The 24875-nt window shown below is 39.0% G+C and overlaps 1 protein-coding gene across 2 annotated transcripts in view; it reads left to right on the top strand.

Annotated features, from left to right (window-relative positions):
- The window catches only part of GRIA4 (glutamate ionotropic receptor AMPA type subunit 4), a 407857-nt gene that overhangs the window by 296094 nt on the left and 86888 nt on the right, over window positions 1–24875 (top strand). For both annotated transcript variants that reach the window (XM_081100459.1, XM_081100460.1), the window contains exon 6: window positions 11469–11522. In XM_081100459.1, the coding sequence (XP_080956585.1) occupies window positions 11469–11522 (54 nt within the window). The remainder of the gene's footprint in view (window positions 1–11468; window positions 11523–24875) is intronic.

Below are 24875 nucleotides of genomic sequence, written 5' to 3'. Positions count from 1 at the left end.
TCTCCCTTGATACCTTCCAGAAGTTTTTTTTATGTATTTGAGTGCTCCTCTATTGGGTGCATATATGTTTACCAGAGTTATATCCTCTTGTTGAATTGCTCCCTTTAGTATTATGAAGTAGCCTTCCTTATCTATTGTGATAGCATTAACCTTAAGGTCTATTTCATCAGATATAAATATTGCTACCCCAGCTGTTTTTCTTCGTGTTCATTTGCCTGAAAAATGTTTTCCATCCCTTCACTTTCAGTCTGTGTGATCCCTTGTTCTGAGGTGAGTCTTGTAGACAGCATATATATGGGTCATGTTTTCTTATCCATTCAGCCACCCTATGTCTTTTGATTGGAGCACTTAATTCATTTATGTTTACGGTTATTTTTGATAAGTACTTATTTGTAGCCATTTTTATTCTTTATGCCTGTGTTCCTTCTTCCCTTTCTATTTCTTCTTTTTACAACAGTCCCTTTTGCATGTCTGTATTGCTGGCTTGCTGGTAATCAACTCCCTCAGCCTATTTTTGTCTGTGAAGCTCCTTATTTCCTCTTCAATTTGGAATGATAGCCTTGCTGGATAGAGTATTCTTGGATTCAGTCCCTTTCTTTGCATCATTTTGTATGCTTCATTCCATTCCCTTCTGGCCTGATGTGCTTCTGTGGAGAAATCATTTGATAGTCTAATGGGAGATCCCTTGTCGGTAACTTTTCATCTCTTTTTTGCAGTGCTTAAGATTCTCTCTTTGTCTTTAACATTTGCCATTATAATTATGGCATGTCTTAGTATAGGACTTTTTGGGTTCATCTTGTTTGGGTCTCTCTGTGCTTGTGTGACCTTCCCCCCCCCCCCCCACAAGTTAGGGAAGTTTTCATTTCTTCAAACATGTTTTCTAATCCTTGCTCCTCTTCTTGTCCTTCTGGCACCCTTATTATACAGATTTTGCTTCATTTCATGTTGTCCCAAAGTTCACTTAAACTCTCCTCCTTCTTTCTAATATTTTTTCTCCAATTGCTGTTCAGATTGGGTATTATTTTTCTATCCTGTCTTTTAACTCACTAATTCCGTCCTCTGCTTCTTCTACTCTACTGTTGAAACCTTCCGTTTTGTTCTTTATTGCAGCTATGTCATTCTTTATTTCCTCTTGATTCTTACACATGTTGGCAAATTTCTCATCCAGCCTTTTGAGCATCCTTATAATCATTACTCTGAATTCTTTCTCTGACAAATAGCTTGCCTCCATTTCATTTCATTCCTTTTCTGGTGATTCCTCATTCTTTTCCTTTGGGTATTGTTTCTTTGTTTCCCCATTTTTACTGTCTCTTTTGTATTAGTTTCTATGATATGTGAGTTGCGATCCCATTTTGGCCCTGGGCAACCTGCTTGAGGTCTGAGAAGTTGAAGCCCCTAGCAGGCCAATGTTCTGTGATTTCTTAGCCCAGAATCCAGGTCTGACTTCAGTCTCACGCCTTTGTCTCTGCTCTGAGTTGTATTCCTTTCCCCTATGGATCCAGCTCCTCAATTTTCCACTGCAGGTGCTCGGGTGGGCGGGGACATGTGCATATTTCTTCTGGTGTGTGATTCCAGCAGGGTCCTGGAGCACAGGATCTGGGCACTTGGGGTCCTGGTATGTGGGGTCCTGAAGCATTGTGTCCAGCCACATGGGGACTGGGTGTGCAGGGATCCCGGAAGCATCGATTCTAGATACTGTGACTGGGTGTGCTTGGTCCTGGTATGCAGGGTCTCTGAAGCTCCAGTTCTGGGTACAAGGACCTGGAACACAATGTCTATGGCCACAGTGTCCTGTCATGCTGGGTCCTGGCACACGTGGTGCTGGCACAGCGATCAGGTGCTGACACGTGGGGGTTCCTGAAGCGCCGGGTCCTGGTGTACGGCAACTGGGTGCAAGGGGTCCTGATGGTGGGGAGGTGCAACATGGGAAGTCTCTCTGGCCTACAATCACTACTGGGAGCCAGCAGCAAGGTAGGGGTCCCTCACTGCAGGGGTGGCAGACAAACAGCTCACAGCGCAGGTGCTTGGTGGTGGCAGGGGACAGTGTGGGTGTTGGTGTTGCTGCACTTCTGGCCTCTGTTGCACTCCCTTCAAGGTGGCATGGGCTCCGGGCTCAATCCTCCCCAGCCTGGGAGTGCCCTCTGCAATAGCAAAGGGTCTGCGTCCAGGAGAGCCCTTTCCACCAGCCCCTGAGACTCCTGTGAGATCTAATGTCCCTCACTCACCCAAACACAACACACACATGTACACACATGCCCCCTCACTCCTTACCCACACGTTCTCCCTCACTGCTGTCCTGCTGGCCACCATGTTCAATTCCAGGAATTATTTTTATTATTTGTATTAAAGCTGAATAAAGAAACAATAGCAAACCAGTACTAAAAATGGGTATCCTTAAAGAATATAAGAATGTGTGAAGGGGGAAATCATGTTTCAGGAATATAAATAATTTATTAAATAAAGATACTGGCTGAAACTGGTTTGGCTCAGTGGATAGAGCGTCGGCCTGCGGACTGAAAGGTCCCAGGTTCGAGTCCGGTCAAGGGCATGTACCTGGGTTGCGGGCACATCCCCAGTAGGAGATGTGCAGGAGGCAGCTGATCGATGTTTCTCTCTCATCGATGTTTCTAACTCTCTATCTCTCTCCCTTCCTCTCTGTAAAAAATCAATAAAATATATTTAAATAAATAAATAAATAAATAAATAAATAAAGATACTGATTAATTCCTATTTCTCTATATAAGACAATAAACATTTTAAACCAAATTTAGATATTCAAATAAAATTAAATTGCACAACATGAGTTCCTGATTATACATAGAGATTAGGAACCCAGAATATAGCAGATGAAAAGCTTGGGACAGGCAACAAAAGTGTGCTTTATGTTGTAGATTACACGACCACACTGGTAACTTATTTTACATTGGAAACTGTCTTGATTTGGTTTCCCCCAGAAGCAGACCTTCAGACAAGGGTTTCTGTGTAATTAATTGATTTGTTAAGTGAAAAACACATTTGAGGCAGAGTGGAGAAATGCAGCCAATAAAAGGTGCATTTATCTAGCAAATTACTATGGGTGAAAGGGGCTTAATCTCATGTGAAATTAGTGTAAACTAATTACTGGAGCTGGTGCAGAACCAGATGCCAGAATCATCTCACTGGTGGAGCAGGTATCTCTGCACCAGCTCCTATCAGTTACTGTATGAGGCTGCTGAGGGGAAAGGGACTAATCCCCTGGCTCTCTGACCTGATCTCCCCACCACCACCCCACCCCCAAAGGCAAAGGGGGTTCTAGAAATCAGAGAAGACTCTGAGCTAAGGAAATTCAGGTGCTGGCAGTTAGAAGTCTTGAGCAAGTATGCTTTGATATGGTAAGAGGAAAAGCATGGGCAGGGCACCCGTAGTGTCTATTTACAGTGACTGACAACAGTCATAGCATTTTTAAGTCTGTTTATGATTTTAGAGCCCAGAGAACTCTACCTCAACACCTTTTAGTGGCCATGAGCCAGCTTCTGCTGGGAAGTTCTGGTGAGAGAAAGATCGCTACTTTGAGAAGTAATTACTGCCTTTATGGGCAACTCTCTTCCCTTCTCTTTCCCTTAGAAAAGTTTGTCCTAATTAGAAGCTTTTATAATTTCTAACATCTCCAAGTATAAAAGAGAATAAAAAGTACATATATACATATATACACATGTGTTTGTGCATATGTGTACTTCTTTCTCTTAAAATATTTGATGAGAGCTCTTATTTTCTATCTTCTCCCCAAATCTCTTCTCACACTAAAAACAGTCTTAGTTCTGTTTGGTCTTGGCTCTTTACTTTCCTTTCCCTATCTGGGCATCACATGCTCCAAATTAAAGGTCCTTCTGTTATAAGATTGTAGCTTAAGTCCACAGCTTGTTTGCAAAAGCCCTGTGCCTTATGTTTTTCTTTTTATAAGAAAACTAACTAAACAAACTAATATTTTGTTGTTTGTATATAATAAAATATTTTGGAGCATCTTTAAAATCATCATTCGGGGGACATATGGGAGTTTGACACTTCTGGAGAAGAAAAGGATTAGTGAGAGTGATTGCCCTCATTACAATAAATGTCCAACATTTAACACCAAATAGGTAGTACTGTTTTCTCCATGTCACTGAATTCTCGGGAACATGATAACTGGGAGAGGAATTTCCAGCTGACATGAAATCTAGTTAAAAAGGGAGACCAAGCCCTGGCTGGTGTGGCTCAGTTGGTTGATCATCATCCCATGCATGGAGAGGTTGCTGGTTGTGTTCCCCGTCAGGGCACATGCCTGTGTTGCTGGTTCCATCCCTAGTAAGGAGCGTGCAGGAGGCAGGTGATCAGTGTTTCTCTCCTGTTGATATCTCTCTCTCTCTCTCTCTCTCCCTCTCTCTCTCTCTCTGTCAAATCAATAAAAACATATTTTTAAAAAGGGAGGGAGACCCAAATTATTCATATTGTAATCGTGTGCCATTGCAGGCCTTCAGCTTGACGGCAGTGCTCAATATAACAATCATAGCTTCATAATAATAGTTTCAAGTAATACATATCAGCTCTATTCTCAAAAGAAACCTGAATACTGTATGAACCATTGATACATAAAGGATTAATATGAAATCTGATTGTGGATTGAAGACCAAACTTTATTCATTTTCAAGTCTCAAATTGATCATAATGTACTAGTGTTTATGACATTTATATTCTCATTAGCTTCTTTATTCATCTGCTCAATATTTAATAGGATCTATTCTCTCTTTAAAAAGTTCTTGTTCTCCTGCCGAAACCGGTTTGGCTCAGTGGATAGAGCGTCGGCCTGTGGAGTGAAAGGTCCCGGGTTCGATTCCGGTCAAGGGCATGTACCTGGGTTGCGGGCATATCCCCAGTAGGAGATGTGCAGGAGACAGCTGATCGATGTTTCTCTCTCATCGATGTTTCTAACTCTCAATCTCTCTCCCTTCCTCTCTGTAAAATATCAATAAAATATAAAAATAAATAAATAAATAAATAAAATAAAAAGTCCTTGTTCTCCCAATCAAATATTACCATCGTTCCTTAAAACCCACACCACTTCCTTTACTTTGCCTTCTATTGCAGTTATAATAAGCATCCTTGTAACAGCAGCACTGACTTACTTATCTTTATAATCCTTAAATTTTCTAACTGTAAACATATACATAAGAGACATTTACTGACCTACCTTTATGTAAAGGTGGAGTCAAGATATAAAAGTGTCTTGGGTTTATTTTTCTCTAATTTTAATAAGTAAATAAAGGTTTAAAAGTCCCAGTCCCATTCATAAAAATGGATTATGCCATAATTTGTTAATAAAACAATTGCAGTGATGCCATCTGACCTTTACCTTATTGATGTACATAAGCCTGATTTTAGAACTCAATCTGTCCAACACTATGGCTATTTCTTAAAAAACAAACAAGAAACAGTAAGTAAAGGAATCAATTAATCACTTTTCCTAAGTGTTTTATTCTTGTAAAAATGGGTTCTTTTGAAAGCATATGATCAGAATAACTTGTATGTCCTTCTTAACCCATCCTAATTTAGAACTCTACTCCAGGCACTCAATCATTATTCTTTGTCTAGTTTCAAACTGTTTCTTTTAAGAAGATAAATAATAAAAGTGCAGATTTTTTACTCCTACATTTCTCTGTCTTTATAAAAGGCCATAATTAATTTTTGCAGCTGGTCGTCACCCTAGGCATTGTTTTCCCTTGACAACTCAACCAAAACACTTGAATGAAGGTAGTGCTGTTTTATATTCATGTCATTCACCTCAAGCTGTTTCTTTCCCCTCTTCATAAAGAATAACATCAGAGACACAGGTTTGGACTACATCCAAATTCAAGTCACTCAGATTTGATTTTTTTTTTTACATAAAATAGTCTTAACTTTGGTTGAGATGATGAAAGATGTAAAACAACACTAATGACACTGTCAGCTTTACCCAATCATATTTTTACTTAAATAATTGACATTCTAGGTATAGGGTTCTTTACTATGGAGTATAAATTGGTGTGTTTTTTTTTTTTTTCACAAAGAAACTTTCATCAAGTGGTGGATAGTTGGCAGAAGGACCAAGATCTTGCATTAAACTATGACCACCCCAGGTAAGGGTGGTGAGTGTTCAAGCAATGAGGTCTTTGCAACAATGTATGCAGCACATTTGTTTTTTTCCCAGCCTGGAGCTGAATCAGCAGAAATGGTATTCTTTCTAGCATCACCGGCCAGGTTAATAAATCTGCAGATCACTGCTCCCTGGGGCCCTCAGTTCCCAGAATGCGGATGCATATCAAGCTCTACAAGGCCTTTGCTGCCAGGATTCTTGTCACTTTTGGTTCTTTGTGGTTTCTCTAAGTCCTCATCCCTTGAAAATGTATTGCATAACTTTTAATTTATTATAGTTCTTTGCCAGGCAATTTAGAACTGATAATGATTTCTTTACAAAGATACCCAGTGCAGAGTTTCCACTGGTTTCACATTTATAAGTATTACACTTTAAAGTGAATTTAAACAAAAGCAGAGATAATATATTGACTTGAGGCCACACAGAAATCATAAGCTAAGGGTGTTGAGAAAGAAGAGACAGGATTTGCCTGGGAGCTTAGAGAGTGCAAAAAGGCTTAAATAGCCACAACAGAGAAAGTTATGATGAATCAGTAAGAGATAAATGATGGATGGCCAAGTGGCAATAATCCTTGCTCATGTCAAATAGTAGGAATTTCTAGTAAACGGAGTGAAATGCAGTTTCCCAGGTGAGTGCCAACCATCATGTGTCTTGATAATTGTCTTTTGCATAAGCTGTATCTGAGATGGCCCCACAAGAAGAGAGCTCCGGGCTACTCTGCCCATGATAAATCACTCAGTTTTGGGTGACCCATTATAATGACTAATTAAGCTGTTTCTTTACTGAACTTTCTTTATAATCTCATCTATTTATTGCATCTTTATGATGAGATTGTCAAGGGAAATTCATTTTAGGTAAATTGTGGACAAGATAAATCTGACATACAGAACATGTAAAAATGCTGTGTAAAGCATTTCAAATGCACAGCTGAGCTTCCAAGAAAGTAAAGAAAACAAAACCTTCAGGGGCCAAGAATAAAAGATGACTGTACCAAAGGAAGTTGTCAGATTGGGTAGCCTGACTGGGAATTTAATGCTCACCCAAGAACAGGAACTGTGGACTCAGTCAAGGCAATAAATTATATCTAAGATCTCATAGTTAGCCAGACTATTGAAGGGTAACACCCCAATAAAAGAATAGAAATTTATTATCTATACAAGGAGTCAACTAAGTGTTTTCTGTCTTGGCCTGGCCTTAGTGTGGTGAGGGAGATATATTCTATGAGAGTTTGACATCACAGTCTTCTTCAGACAGCTTGTATTTAGAATTTATACACACAAAGAGAAATGGATAAATTATTCTAAAAGTGGCCCTACTTCCCTAACTAGTATGGTTCAGTTGGTTGAACATCATCCCATGCACTGAAAGGCCACCAGTTCCATTCCCAGTCAGAGCACATGCCCAGGTTGCAGGCTCCATCCTTGGTCAGGGGGCATGCAGGAGGCAGCCAGTTGATGCTTCTCTCTCACATCGATGTTTCTTTCTATCTCCATCCCCTTTCCTTTCTCTCTCTCTAAAATCAGTAAAAACATATATTTTTTTTAAGAAGTGGCCTAGTTGGTAACAAATACCAACATTGCAGTGTCTGTTAGAAGCAAACACACACAAAAAAATATTTGAAGGAATTTTAAAGGATATTGGTTGAGAATTTCCCTGAATTGTTGAAGGGCAATCCTCATAGTCAGGAAGCACAACAAATCCTGAACAATGTAAACAAAAAGTAAACATTTAAACTCATTGTAGTGAAAATACAGAAACTTAAAGACAAAGAAGAGGTCTTAGGTGTAGCCAAAAGAAAAGATGAAATAAGCAGTGATTCCATTTCACCGATAGCCATGTGCACAAAACTGTTTCCCAACACAATTCCTAGGATTTAAATAGGGTTTTCCGTATTTCATACACAAGTCACTAATTTACAAAGAAATGTTTATAGAGGATATTAAAATGCTAAGAACATTTAAATAGGGTTTTCCTGTATTTTATACACAAGTCACTAATTTTCAAAGGAATTATTTTTAGAGGATAATAAAATGCTAAAAACAACTTACTTTTTTAATTATGAAAGTACATGAAAATCTTATATTACTTTGTTACATTTGACCAATGAAGTTACAAAGCTGCTCACTATTAACTGTTATTAAATTTTCTCTTGAAGGAATTTTTCAGTTTTAAAATAAGAGTTTTAATTTTTAGTGCAGAAAGTGTTGTACTTTTTAAATAATCCTATTATTTATTTTTCTTAAAAATGTCTGTGTCTCTAATTTCCTAAAACTTCCTAAAAAACATTCTTAGGTTAAAAAAATGAATCTAGGAGAGAGAAAGTACACTGATGATGTCTTCTCCTTATTTTCTTTATTGTAATAAAATACTGCTATACCCATATGCAAGTGAGAATTAACTTTTGTGGTATTAGAGGTATCTGAAAACAGAAATTGACCTCAGAAATATATTGTTTGCTCCTCACAACAGTAATTCAATCTACTCAGAAAATGATTCTTACCAGTTGAAGACATCTAACAATTTATTGTGCATTTGTATAAATTATCAGTAAATTAAGTACATCTAAATTTTTTGGAACAAAATCGTTTTAAGCTTCTTATGTTAGTACTAGAGGCCCGGTACACAAAAATTTGTGCACTCGGGGGGGAGGGGGGGGGTCCCTCAGCCCGGCCTGTGCCCTCTCGCAGTCTGGGACCCCTCGGGAGATAACGACCTGCTGGCTTAGGCCTGCTCCCGGGTGGCAGAGGGCAGGCCCAATCCCTAGGTGCAGCCCCTGGTGGGGCTCAGAGCAGGGCCGATTAGGGAGTTGGGGCGCCTTCCCCTGTCATGCACAGAGCAGGGCAGATTGGGAGGTTGCGATGCCACCCCCAGTCACGCTCAGGATAGGGTTGATTGGGGGGTTGGGGCACCGCCCCCTGTCACACTCAAGGCAGGGTAGATGGGGAGGTTGCGGCGCCACCCCCTGTCACGCACAGAGCAGGGCCCATCAGAGGGGTTGGGGCTCCATACCCTGTCATGCACAGAGCAGGGTCAATCAGGGGGTTGAGGAGCTCCCCCCTGTCACTCACAGAGTAGGGCCGATAGGGGAGTTGGGGCACCGCCCCCTGTCACACTCAGGGCAGGGCCGATCAGGGGGTTGGGGCGCCGCCACTCTCATACTCAGGGCAGGGCCAATGGGGAGGTTATGGCTCTACCCCATCACACACAGAGCAGGGCCCGTGGGGGGCGGGGGGGTTGGGGCGCCGCACCCTGTCACACACAGAGCTGCAGGGCGATCAGGGGGTTTGGGCACTGCCCCCTGTCACGCTGATCCCGGTGCCGGGAGGCCTCGCGGCTCCACTGATCCCTGTGCTGGGAGGCATATTACCCTTTTACTATATAGGATAGAGGCCTGGTGCATGGGTGGGGCTGGCTGGTTTGCCCTGAAGGGTGTCCTGGATCAGGGTGGGGGTCCCCACTGGGGTGCCTGGCCAGCCTGGGTGAGGGGATGATGGCTGTTTGCAGCTGGTCACACACCCTTCAGGGTGGGGGTCCCCACTGGGGTGCCTGGCCAGCCTGGCTGAGGGGCTGAGGGCTATTTTCAGGCTGGGACTGAAGCTCCCAACCTCTCCTTTTTTTCTTTTTTTTATTCTGGGCAAGCTTTAGCTCTGAGGCCTGGGCTGCTGAAAACAGGTTTCTGGCCTTTGCTTACCCTCTGTATTTGATACAATGTTGCGGTCCGGCTGGCTGAAGCTCCGCTGAGTAAAGCAGGTTTCTGGGGGTTTTTTAGCTTCTTTATTCGCAACATAGTTGCTGAGAGTTGCAGCTGAGAGGCCGGCAAGTCAGGCGGGGAACGTTGGAGTCCTCCGTCATTGAAGCAAGCAAGCCTCCCTGTTCGCATCAGCTGCCTGGCTGCCGGCCGCCATCTTGGCTGCCAGTTAATTTGCATATCTTGGCCCTACTCTGTGAGTGACAGGGGGATTAGCCAATGGGAAGGGTAGCGGTCATATGCCAATTACCATGTTTCTCTTTTATTAGTGTAGATATATTTTATAGAAATACTAGTGGCCTGGTGCACAGATTCATGAACATTGAAAGGAAATTACTTAGGAGAAATATTTTAATATCACTATTCGCCCTTTCTCTATAACAGAAGTGTCAGAGATGAAAGAAAATTAGTAAAATGTATATGAAAATAATATATAAATTGATTAATAAATAAACAATAACAACATGATATAACAACAACAAAGACATGATACAAAAACATGATATGAGAACAACAAAAACATGATATAAAAACAACAAAAATATCATATAAAAACAACATTGATAAAAACAATGAATGATAAATTGATTAAACTTATCTAATATCTCCCTGTATGCCTCATTAAGAGTAAAAACACTTTGAGTGCTTAACTAATTTCCCTTGTGATGAAGTATTTACAACTTTGAAGACACATGCTCTTTGAACTCGAGAGAAAGCAACATATAACTGACCATGTCCAAAAACGAGTTCAGGTAGGAATATTCCTACTCTGTCTAGAGTTTGTCCTTGTGCTTTATTAATAGTCATCGCAAATGCTGGCATCATGGGAAACTGTCTTCAAATTAATTTAAATAGGAGGCCAGTGTCAGATGGGGACAAATCAATTCTTGGAATCAGAACAACCTCTCCTTCCACAGATCCTGCTAATACTTCAGCTTCGATTATGTTAGGTCACAATCTTGTGATAATAAATCTAGTACCATTACAAAGACCCCATTTACTATTAATATTTCTCAGTAGCATGATGATTGCACCTACTTTCAACTTTAATTTATGACAAGGCATTCCTGTAGGAGTAATACTATTAAGAAATTCTATGGGAAAACTTTACTTTTTGGCATCATCCGTTGAATCAATGGAATGATCCCTCAAATGGGTGTGAAAATTTCTGCTTTCTTTCAGCTTCACAATGTCAACAATAACAACCAAATTCATGATCAATAATGACAGGTCAAAACACACGCGTGTGATTGGTGCCGGCGAGAGCTTTATATGTGTCACACATGCGCAAGTCAATGTTTATTTTTAAATTGCTAGTGTACATCATAGGTACCGAACAGTCGGTCGATTGGTTGGATGGATGGATGGTCGGACAGATGGACAGTAACTTAACCTTTTATAAATATAAATATGTAAACTATTCATTTGGATAATTCACTCTCATAAGGAAAATGGTGTCATTTTCTCATCAGCTTCTATAAGGAATTATGCTAAAAAGGTTAAAATTCTACTGTTAAAAATATAATCATTCAGTAAAATTTAATTGGTTTCTTTTATTTCCTTATATCTTCACAGATTGTGAGTGTTGGAAAGCATGTTAAAGGCTACCATTATATCATCGCAAACTTGGTAAGAACTCTTTATTTTCTATTTTTCATAAGAATTTTTCAAGCATTCAAGATTATTTTAACTATGCCTCACAATAATGTTCCAATAAATGATTACAATATATTACTTACTAATTAGTTGAATAATCGTTACTATATTACTAAGTTTTTATTACACAGGATTCTATTTTTACTTCAAAGATCATTATATTTCTAATGTAGAATTCAATATATTTGATGCTGATTAGCTTGTTATCTGCCAAAATGACCTTTAAAGATAATTATAATGATTGCTTTACTATGCTATCACTCCACATTAAATAATGGCCTTTTCTCTGTATCAATGATAAATGCCTCTCTATGAATAAAGATTTCCAGAGATCAACATGGCTGCCTACAGGACAGCAGGGAGAGAGAAAGTGTGACGGAGGAAAGGAGTGAGAGGAGCGTGTGCGGACATGTGTGGTGTGAGTGTGGATGAGTGAGGGGCAGTTAGATAACACAGGAGTCCCGGGGACTGGCAGATCTAGCTCTCCTAGATGGGGAGGCCCTGCTGCCACCGCAGGCACTCCTAGGCCCGCACAGCTTTGGCACAGAACCCACACCATCTTGAAGGGGGAGTAGCAGAGGGCAGGATCACAGCAACATCAATCCCTGGACTGACCTCTGACACTGCCATGAACCAGTGCAGGGGAGTTGCTTGCTAGCCATAACCCGTGTGGGACCACCACCATACCTTTGCAAGGAGTAGCATGGTACCCACACCGTGGGCTTCCAGATATCTGCAGTGAGTGCACACCAGAGAGACCTCCCAAGCTGCGCCTCCTCACTGGAGCCCAGACCCAGCATCCCAGGATCCCGCACTTTAGGTCTCCAGCTGAACCCCTGCCCTGTCCCATTCCCAGTCCCAGTACAAAGCTGCAGTCCAGCACACCCTCCACCCTGGCCCAGGAGAGAGCCCTCAGTTGGTGCATGCTCAACCCGAGGCCCAGGACAGAGCTTCCGGTACGACCGATGCACCCAGCCACAGGTCACAGGACCACGCTAAAGGTGCAATGGAAGAGGGATCTAGGGTGCCATCAGGCCTTGGGTGTTGGGGCCACACAGTGACTTGCATGCCAGAGGGCTCTGGGCCCTCACAGGGAGTCACACACCACAGGAACTGTGCAGGTGCCCCTGCCAACCCCAAGTATTTGAAGCAGAAACTGAGGGACCAGAGCCATGGGAGAGTGGGATATAATTCAGAGCAGAGACAAAAATGTATGAAACTCAAGGCAGACCCTGCCTCTCGGCTAGCAAGTCCTGAATCATTGGACCACTAGGAGCTTTAACCTCTCGGACCCCAAGCAGAGTTCCCAGAGCCAGAAAGAGACAGTGAAAATGGGGAGAAAAAGAAACAATCAACAAAGAAAAGGAAATGAGGAATTGCCAGAAAAGGAATGAAATGAAATGGAGGCAAGCTATTTGTCAAAGAAAGAATTCAGAGTAATGGTTATATGAATGCTCAAAAGTCTGGATGAGGAATTCACCATGTGTAAGAAACAAGAGAAGATGAAGAATGACATAGCTGCAATAAAGAACACAATGGAAGGTTTCAATAGAGTAGAAGAAGCAGAGGACCGAATCAGTGAGTTAAAAGACAGGATAGAAAAATAATACCCAATCTGAACAGCGATTGGACAAAAACATTAGAAAGAAGGAGAGTTTAAGGGAGCTTTGGGACAACATGAAATGAAGTAACAGCCGTATAATAGAGGTGCCAGAAGGACAAGAAGAGGAGCAAGGATTAGAAAACCTGTTTGAAGAAATAATGACAGAAAACTTCCCTAACTTGTGGAAGAAAAAGGTCACACAAGCACAGAGGGTCCCAAACAAGATGAACTCAAAAAGACTCACACCAAAAAACATCATAATTATAATGGCAAATGTTAAAGACAAAGAGAGAATCTTAAGGGCTGAAAGAGAGAGACAGAAAGTTACCTACAAGGGATCTCCCTTAGACTATCAAATTATTTCTCCACAGAAACACATCAGGCCAGAAGGGAATGGAATGAAGTATACAAAGTGATACAAAGAAAGAGACTGAATCCAAGAATACTCTATCCAGCAAGGCTATCATTCTAAATTGAAGAGGAAATCAGGAGCTTCACAGACAAAAAAAAGGCTAAGGAAGTTTATTACAAGCAAGTCAGCAATGCCGACATGCAAAGGCGACTGTTGTAAAAAGAAGAAATAGAAGGAACAGGCATAAAGAATAAAAATGGCTACAAATAAGTACTTATCAGTAATAACCTTAAACGTAAATGGTTTAAATGCTCCAATCAAAAGACATAGGGTGGCTGAATGGATAAGAAAACATGACCCATATATACTAGTATGCTGTCTACAAGAGACCTACCTCAGAACAAGGGACCATACAGACTGACAGTGAAGGGATGGAAAAAAAAATTTCAGGTAGAAAGAAATGAAAGAAAAGATGGGGTACCGATACTTATATCTGACAAAATAGACCTCAAGGTGAAGGCCATAAAAAGAGATTAGGAAGGCTACTTCATAATACTAAAGGGATCAATAAAACCAGAGGATATAAATCTGGCAATATGCACCCAATACAGGAGCACCCAAATACATATAAAAGCTTCTGGAGGGTATCAAGGGAGAGATCGACAGCAATACAATCATAGTAGGGGACTTTAATACACCATTGACATCAAGAGATAAATTCTCTAGACCAAAAAAATCAGCAAAGAGATAGCAATCATTAACTCACCAGATGAGATGGAACTAATTGACATCTTCAGAACATTTCACCCTAAAGCTACAGAATGTACATTCTTCTCAAGTGCACAAGGGACATTTTAAAAAATAGGCGACATATTGGGACACAGGCAAATCCTTTTCAAATTCAAGAAGATTGAAATCATATCAAGCATCGTCTAAGAGCACAGTGGCATAAAATTAGAAATCAACTAAAAAAACAATTTTAAAAAATCAAGCACTTGGAAGCTAAATAGCATGCTATTAAACAATAGGTTACCAAAGACGTCAAAGAAGAAATAAAAAACATCCTGGAAATAAATGACAATGAAAACACAACAATCCAAATCCCATGGGACTCAGTGAAAGCAGTCCTGAGAGGGAAGTTCATAGCTCTACAAGTCTACCTCAAAAACAAAACAACAACAACGAAAAGCAACTGGTAATAAATTATCTAATCCTACAACTTAAAGAATTAGAAAGAAGGCAACAAGAAAAGCCCAGAGTAAGCAAAAGGGAGGAAAAATAAAGATCAGAGTGGAAATAAATGACATAGAGACCAAAAAAAAAAATACAAAAGATCAATAAAACCAAGAGCTGGTTCTTTGAAAGGATAAACAAGATTGATGAACCTCTAGCCTGGCTCACCATGATGCAAAGAGTAAGGACCAAAAAAAAAACAAATCAGAAATGAAAGACGCAAGTAACAACCAAACCCACAGAAATACAAAGGATTGTAAAAAAAAAAAAAAATACTACAAACAACTCTATTCCAACAAACTGGACAACCTAGATGAGATGGATATTCCTAGAAAAATACTTCCAATACTCAATCAGGAAAAATCAGAAAACCTGAATAGGCCAATAACAACTGATGAAATTGAAGCAGTAATCAAAAAACTTCCAGCAAACAAAAAACCTGGTCCAGATGGCTTCACAGGGGAGTTTTACCAAACATTCAAAGAAGAACTAAAACCTATCCTCCTCAGACTATTCCAAAAAATTCAAGAGGAAGGAACACTTCCAAGCTCTTTCTATGAAGCCAGCATTATCCTAACCCCAAAACCAGATAAAGATACTACAAAGAAAGAGAATTACAGCCAATATCCCTGATGAACATAGATGCTAAAATCCTCAACAAAATTCTAGCAAATCAGATCCAGCATTACATTAGAAAGATTATACACTGACAAAGTGGGATTTATTCCAGGGATGCAAGGATGGTGAAATATCCACAAATCAATAAATGTGATACATCACATAAACACATTGAGAAATAAAAATCACATAATCATATCAATTGATGCAAAAAAAGCATTTGACAAATTCCAACACCCTTGATAAAAACTCTCAGCAAAGTGAGATTAGAGGGCTCATACCTCAAGATAATAAAAGCCTTATATGACAAACCTACAGCCAACATCATACTCAATGGGCAAAAACTAAACTCGTTTCCCCTAAGAACAGGAACAAGACAGGGATGTTCACTTTCACCACTCCCGTTTGACATAGTACTGGAATTGCTAGCCATAGTGATCAAACAAGAAGTAAAAGGCATCCAAATTGGAAAAGAAGAGGTAAAACTGTCATTATTCGCAGATGATATGATATTATACATAGAAAATCCCAAAGACTCCATCAAAAAGCTACTAGACTTAATAAATGAATTTGTCAATGTAGCAGGATACTAAATACCCAGAAATCTATGGCTTTTTTATACATCAATAATGAACTCATAGAAAGAGAAACTAAAAAAAAAAAATTCCATTTTACATTACACCAAAAAAATTAAGATACCTAGGAATAAACTTAACTAAGGAAGTAAAAGACCTGTACTTGGAAAACTACAGGACATTGAAAAAAAAAGAGATAGAGGAAGACATAAACAAATGGAAGAACATACCGTGTTCATGGATTGGTAGAATCAACATCATTAAAATGTCCATACTACCCAAAGAAATCTATAGATTCAAAACAATCCCCATTAAAATAGCAACAGTATATTTCACACTCTTGGAACAAACTCTCCAAAAATTCATCTGGAATTAAAAAAAGACCCCAAATAGCCACAACAATCTTGAGAAAGAAGAACAAAGTTGGAGGGACCACAATACCAGATATCAAGTTATATTACAAAGCCACTGTTCTCAAAACGGCATGGTACTGGCACAAGAACAGACACATGGAACAGAACAGAGAGCCCAGATATCGACCCAAGATATTATGCTCAATTAATATTTGACAAAGGAAGCAAGAGCATACAATGAATTCAAGACAGTCTCAACAATAAATGATGTTGGGAAAATTGGACAGATACATGCAAAAAAAATGAAACCTGACCACCAACTTACACCATACACAAAAATAAAGTCAAAATTTATAGAAGACTTAAACAGAAGATGGAAAACCATAAAAATCTTAGAAGATTCCACAGGCAGCAAAATCTTAGATATAGCTCATAGAATTGTTTACTGACACATTTCCTAGGACAATAGAAAGGAAGGAGAAAATAAACAAATGGGACTACATCAAAATAAAAGGCTTCTGCTCAGCCAAAGAAACCATCAACAAAACAAAAAGAAAACCTCCTGCATGGGAGAACATATTTGCCAATGTGACATCCAATAAGGGTTAAACCTCCAAAACTTATGGGGAACTCATACAACTTAACAAAAGGAAGATAAACAATCCAATAAAAAAAAAGGGGCAAAGGACCTAAATAGACACTTTTTGAAAAAGAATATACAGAAGGCCAAGAGACAAATGAAAAAATGTTTAAACACTAATCATCTGAGAGATGCAAATAAAATGACAATGAGGTATCATCTCACACCTGTCAGAATGGCTATCATTAACAAATCAACAAATGACAAGTGCTGATGGGATGTGGAGAAAAGGGAACTGCTGGTGGGAATGCAGACTGGTTCAGCCACTGTGGAAAACAGTATAAGTTTCCTCAAAAAATTAATGGAACTCCCATTCGACCCAGTAATCCCACTCCTAGGAATATATCCCAAAAAGTCAGAAACACCAATCAGAAAGAGCTTATGCATCCCTGTGTTCATAGCAGCCCAATTTATAATTGCTAAGATTTGGAAACAGCCTTAATGCCCATCAGCAGATGGGTGGATTAGAAAACAGTGGTACATCTACACAATGGAATACTATGCTGCTGTAAAAAGGAAAGACTCTTACCATTTGCAACAGCATGGATGGACCTGGAGAGCATTATGCTAAGCGAAATGAGCCAGTCAGAGAAAGATAAGTATCACATGATCTTACTCATTTGTGGAATATAATGAACAACATAAACTGATATACAAAAATAGATCCAGAGACAGAGAATTATCACAGACCATCAAACCTCAGAGGGAAGGCGAGGGAGGGAGGGTGGGTGAGAGGGGGTAAGAGATCAACCTAAAAACTTGAATGCATATAAGCATAACCACTGGACACAGACAATGGCGGGGAGGGGTGAAGGCCAAGACTGGGGGGCAGAGGCAGGCTGGGAGAGGACAATCGGGAGAAAAGGAAACATATGTAATACTTTCAACAATAAAGAATTTTTTGAAATAAAAATCAATAAATAAAGGATAGTCTAAGATGACCATTCTAAAAATAACACACGAGGTTTTTCTCCCAGGATTTTGTTTGGGACTTGAATTATAAATACAAGTTATTATCATTTATGAAATGATAATAAAAAGTGAATGAAAAGAGATTGCCAGTACTTAGAGGTATTACAAGAATGATGGGAACTGGCAAACCATGTCCTCTAATTTTAAGGAAAACAAGATTGAAATGGCTGTTTGAGAAAGTTTTGCATTGTAACTCAAATTGTTTAAAAATTATGTCAGTTTTTCTCATATTAAATGTAGTTGGTTATTGAATCAGATATATGCATTAGTATAAAATCTTTAATGACCTAAGGCAAGTCTTTTTAAATTCTTGGCAAGTCTCACTTGGTATTTCTTGTTAACTCTGCCGTGTAGGGAATGAACTAGCCATGCGGAGGGATATTCTCCTTTATTGGAGTACCATCTGCCCCGAGGGCTTGGTCTCAAAAGTGGTATATCTTAGAGAAGTTCAGAATGTTTTCTTCTTTTTCACTTTTCCCACCAATTTCTTTGGTAAGGATATTGTCCTTGAAGAAGGAAAAGAAGCAATGGCTGCAAAGAGATCGCAATGTATCCACTATCTTTATCACATATTGAGACAGGAATTTCCTGTGGTTAGTGACCCCAGTTTCATTATGGATTTGAGATATTAAAATGCAGCAATAGACTCTAAACAGTTACTGTATTGTGTCTCTTGAATAAAGTGTAATTATGCTACTTAAGGGATTATCATGAAGCTACTGAGAAACTTTGACTAATGCTTTTCATTATTTTTAGAAGGCCCAGAGTCTGAATATTCTAATATATTTATAAAAATTCAAATATATGTAAATCTTAAAACTAGTGTATTCTCATATTAATCACTGTAAGACGAAAAAATCTCATGCTTATGAAATGTCTGAATTCACAATGACATTATATAAGGAGATTCTGGCAAAAAGCAGATATTGACATCTATTCTTTTCAAACAATGGAATTCAGAAAAAGAAAATTGACACATTATACATTGTCATGCCAGAAATAAATTTCTGACGTTCACAAACCAATACAAAATGGGAAGAATTAATAACTATAACATCCTAATGGGTATCACAGACTGTCTTAAACAGCCCTAATAGATGTAGCATATGCAAGTTATCTGTATAATGACTAATTAACAGTATATGGAGTAGAAAAATATTTTGCTTGTATTGGGTAATATAATCATCACTCTGACTAAAAATAACCAAGCTTTACCATATGTAATTGGTATCATTGTAACACATGACTAGGCCAGTAATTTGTACATATCTACATCATAATATAGATTCTTAATATGAATTCTATTGACTTATTCATTTATCCTTAAGAAACTGACTTTCAAAAGCCAAATGATTTTTGTTTCATTGGGCCAATCAACAGCTTTTTCTTGAGAACTATGCCCATAGGATTCCCAAATGTGAAATCAATTAAGTACCAAAAGAAAGACTGTATTAATATTATACTTAATATTGAAAGACTGAGTGATTTTCCCCTAAAATTATTAACAAGACAAGGATGTCCCTCTCATAATTTTTATTGAACATTGTACTAAAGGTTCAAGCAAGGGATGTTAGGCAAGAAAAATAAATAAAAGGCATCCAGATTGAGAAAGATGGTTTATATATAGAAAGTCCTAAGAAATCTAATTTCAAAAAACTGAAAACTAATAAATGGGTTTAGCAGGGTTGCAAAATATAAGTCAATATACAAAAATCTCTGTATTTCTATACAGTAGCAACAAACATTCTAAAAGTAAACTTAAGAAAAGAATTATATTTCTAAATTACAATTATAATATTCAATTAATGGGGTTGCTACTTAACCAATGCATCAAGATTGACTTAGTAGGAGGGATCAAGATGGAAACAGAGAAAGCTTCTGAATGTCCTTCATCCCACAGAAGCACACACAGAGCAAGTCCTCTGAAAGAAATGCAGAAAGTAGCTGTGTGACTCTTATATTTCAGGCAACTAAGAAAATACCCACATCAAAATGGGTAGGAAAGGCTGAGACACATTCTCTCCATAAACACTATCCCTGGTACAGTGTCATACAATTTTAAGGAAATCCCCAATTCCCAGCTCCTCCATGATGAACAAAGAGTTGGACTGAAAATTTAGCATCCCTGCCACTCAAGAGACAGAACCCCGCCTAAAAAAATGTCTACCTCTGAAAGCCAATGGCACATGTATCCACAAGATCCACAGGACCATAGAAAATAGAAGCCGTTCTAAACGGGTGCATAAGCACTCCATGTGACTGTCCCAACGGGCCTCACCACAGAGGGAGAAAGCAAAAATGCCCACCCCCCAGTATTTTCCTGGAAGAGGATTGACTCTATACTTTGCAACCTGAGTGTCCATCTTCAAGGGTCTAGCTACACCCATGTAGGGCCTGGCTGTGATCCTCCATGGCACCGGGGGAGCTGGTAAGCATGTATGCCACTTTCTTTCCTCCAGCTTCCTCTAACTGTACACCAGGTTGCCAACCTGTCTCTAGAAGGAGATTGTGCACATGACCAGCACCCCATCTTCTGCTTATGCTGCCCAAGGGACAACTGAATCTGATAGCCAACTGAGCTTGCATTCACAAGCCCCACAGGACTGTAGCAAACAGTGAAGCAGTTCTTAACTGGTAGTGCATGAGAGAAATTGCCACGGCTATCCCCCCAGGGCTCGGTGTCGAGGAAACAAGCAAAATGCCCAGTTCCCAATCTTTCCTCAAATGGGTTTGACTGCATACTTTCAAGCTGCTGCCTAAGGGTCAGGCTTATAATCACCTACATCTAGGTGCTCAAAGAAGGCAGCTGGAGCAATCAAGCAGGTTTGAGAGCTTAGACTGCCCTGGTTTGTCCAAAAGGGAGTTCAAAAAACAGTTGTAAAGATGCTTCGTGAGGTTAGGAAAGCCACACAAAAACAAAATGAGAATTTCAACAAAGGAATAGAAAATATAAAAAGGTACCATACAGAAATCACAAAGCTGAAGAATACAATAACTGAACTTCAAAGTTCAGTATAGGGTTTAACATCAGACTAGATTAAGGGGAAGAAAAGAGCAGCTAACTTGAAGTCAGAACAGTGGAATTCAATCAGAAAAACAAAAAGAAAACAGAATGAAAAAGACTGAAGATAGTTAAGGGACTTATGATACATGGTCAAATTGATTAATATACACATTATAGAGGTTCCAGAAGGAAAAGAAAGAGATAAAGGGGCAGAAAGCCTGTTCAAAGAAATTATAGTTGAAAATTTTCCTAAGCCAGGAAGAAAAACATGCATCCAGATCCAACAAGACCAAAAAATACCAAAAAGCTGAATCTAAAGAGACACACACTGAGATGCATTATAATTAAATAAAATAAAAACAAAGAGAGAATCTTAAAATGAGCAAGAGTAAAGCAACTTGTTATGTACAAGGGAACCACCACAAGACTGTAAGTGTATTTTTCAGCAAAATCTTACAAGCAAGAAGAAAGTGAGATGATATATGCAAAGGGCTGATAGAGGAAAAACTGCCAACCAAGAATGCTTTACCTGACAAAGATGTCATTCGGAATTGGAGAGAGAGTTTTCCAGACTAACAAAATCTGAGAGTTGATCACCATGAGTGGCCTTACAAGAAATGTTAACATTTCAAGCTGAAATTAAAGGACACAAATTACTAACATGAAAATGTAAAATCCACTGGTTAAGGTACATATACAGACAAATTCAAAATACTCCAATATACAGAACACCCTGTAGTAATGGTGGTGGGTAAATCACTTCTAATTCTATTATAAAGGTCAAAAGACAAAACCATTATAAAGAATTATAACTACAATAGTTTATAAATGGACACACAATATAAAAATATGTAAATTGTAATACCAAAAACGTAAAATGTAGGATGGAATGTTTTAAATTTCAGATAATTTGTATGTGTTCAAAGTTTAGTTGTTACAAGCTTAAGTTAAACTGTTATAACTATAATATGCTTTAGGTAAGTCTCACGGTAACCACAAAGCAAAAACCTAGACTAGAAGCAGAAAAGATGAAGTGAAAGGGATCAAAATATCACTATATCAAATCATCAAATCACAAAAGAGGAGAACAAGAGAGAAAGAAAGGAACAAAAGACCTATGAATCAGCTGGAAAAAAATTAAAATGCTAATAGCAAGTCCATCCTACCAATAACATTATAGGTAAATGGATCACATCCTCCAATTAAAAGACAGAGTTCCTAATAGGTCAAATAAAGACCCAACTATATGCTGCATACAAAAGACTCCATCAGATTTAAGGGCACACATAGACTGAAAGTGAAGGAGAGGATAAAAGATAGTCCATGCAAATAGAAACAAGGAAAGAAGGAGAATCTATACTTGTATTAGACAAAATTGGCTTTAAGCCAGAACTAACAAGACACAAAGGTCATATAACAATAAAGGGGTCAATTCATCAATAGAATATTACATTTGTAGATATATACCTGATATCAGAGCATCTAAATATATAAAGCAAATATTAACAGATCTGAAATCAGAAAGATAGCAATACAATAATAGTAGGAAACTCCAATACCCAATTTTCAACAAAGGATAGATAACCTTGTAAGGCCAGATGCCCCTGGTGAATGGTTTAGGAAATATTTAAACGAATGTTTAGTGTCAGAATGAGGACTAGAACTCAGTTCCCAAAATTTGCAGACTAACATTTTTCTCAAATGCAATGATCCCAGTTAAGATCCATGAACTTGGAGACATTATTTTACTTTTTTTCTTTATATTTTTTATATTTGTTCAACTTTCATTGAGCATGCCCAAATGCACCACCTGTCTACTTTGACTATCAAAAATACATACTTTAATCAATTTCTTAACAACCTGAATTTTAAACAATGTTAAGAGGGAATCTCTTTCGACTTGACATTCCTTCTGCTCACTGTACCATAGCGTCTCAATGATTTAGATAACCAGTGAGCCTGAAATGCAAACCAGCATACATGTCTTCTGAATTAGATAAATCTGGAAGGATGAGTGTTTAAGTACCTATATCAATAGTCATCAGATTATTTGAAGGTCTATAATTCATTAATTTCCTTCTTGCACCCCCCCCCCCACCTTTTCCCTCAGAGGATGTATGGACTGTAAGTGGAAATTAAAAGCAAAACCAAGTTGAAAGACGATCTTTCCATAGGAGGTCACCAACCATTGTGACATGAGGCTTTGGTGAACAACCCATTTCAACAAAATAATAGGAAGCCTCTCCCGGGTCCTCCCACCGCCATAGGGGAAATTGTTTACTTAGTTACCTAAGCCCTCCCCCCACCCCCCCACCCTGCATGCAGAATTACAATCTTATTACAACGCCACCCAGAACTTTCAGTTCCACAATATTCTCTGGGTAAAAACTGAAATCTAAATAACCACCAAAATGACTGTTCCCAACAAAACTGTCTCTAGATCCTATCATTTTTCCTATAGAAAGTTATTTTAAAATATACAAAATGAAATGCATTGCCTGTACTCAAACAGACATCGCTAAAATGAACTTAGCCAGCCAGCATTCATTTGGATCACAACTGGGAGGAGTTTACAATCAGATGTGGCAATATTTTGTTCTTTACCGGCAGCGTAACAGCAGGAAAGACCCAGAGAAATGTGGGTTACTGTTCATCAGACTTGACATCAGATGACTTTGCTGAAGGCTGCAGCTTTGCCTGCGCGTCTTGCAGCTGTGGGATTATGCTGTGAAAGAAAGCGTCTATTGTTGCCACTGTGGGAAGGAAATAAAAATGTCATCATTAGCAGCTAATGCAATAGTTGAATCACTGTGGCTTTTAGAAAACCTAAATTATTTGCTGGACTGTGGGTCTGCTCAATATTCTCGCAGAAACAAACAAATGTGTAACTGACATTTTGCTAGCTAGAGATGGATGGGCAGTGTTCGCCCCCATTTCAAAAACATAGATTTGCTTTCTGGTGCCTGGTTTCTTGCCCCGTGAAATGAGAATGTTACTGATGAGCTGTCAAATTAGCTGGCACATAATAGGCATGAAGTAAATATTTGTTGAATGAATGAATTAAGAATAGCCATTATTTACTAAATCCAAACCAGCTATGTTAGCATTCTCATTCTCATTGTTCATGTGGGGAAGTTACCACAGTGGGATTTAGAGTTTGGGCTGTGTCCTACAGTATTATTACCCCCCCACACACTTCTCCTAGGGACATTATGGTAAATACCAAAATTAAAAACACACATATTTGTAGAAGAATACACAAGAGCATGGAATTAAAAAGGCAGACTCAAGAGTCATCTTGGCTCCAATACGTATTTGCTGGGCGAGCTTGAATAGTCTTGCTGTAACCCATTGGGCCCCAGTTTTCCTTATTTATAAAATATGGCTCATAATAAGATCTACCTCATAACCTTGTTATGAGAGCTGTACTAGATAATCCAGGTGATGTGTCTAGTAAAGTGCCTGATACATAACAAGCCCAGCATCAATATTAGCTATTAGATCACACTCCTGGGGCTTTCCATAGCAACTTTGCTGAGTTGCCAATAGACTGGTTTGTTTCGTTTTGGGTAGCCAACAGCAAGGCAACCCCCTTTGTTATTTAAAAAAAAAAACACAGACATTTCCAAAAACAGGGCTGAGATGCAGTCAGTTGGCGAGGCAACCCCAGGTCTTCCTCTCCTCCCCGATTCCTGCTCCGACTCCTTGTGTACCTGCAAGGTCACTGCTGCATATGTTACTTCCACCAAAAAAAAAAAAAGACAAAACACTTTCTCCTAGTTCCCACAACAGTTGAGTCAAATTCATATTTTTAAAAGGAACTTTACTAAATCTAAGAGAAAACAAAAAATAGTTCAAATACAGATGTACAAGCGCGCGCGCGCGTGTGTGTGTGTGTGTGTGTGTGTGTGTGTGTGTGTTTTGTTAACTTTTCTCTGAGCTAATATCTTTGGGTCTATTAACTCATTTCCCTAAT

The sequence above is a fragment of the Myotis nattereri genome, assembly GCF_964212035.1.
Source record: "Myotis nattereri genome assembly, chromosome: 9".
In the NCBI taxonomy this organism is placed as follows: Eukaryota; Metazoa; Chordata; class Mammalia; order Chiroptera; family Vespertilionidae; genus Myotis; species Myotis nattereri.
This window is presented reverse-complemented; position numbering and strand designations above follow the sequence as displayed.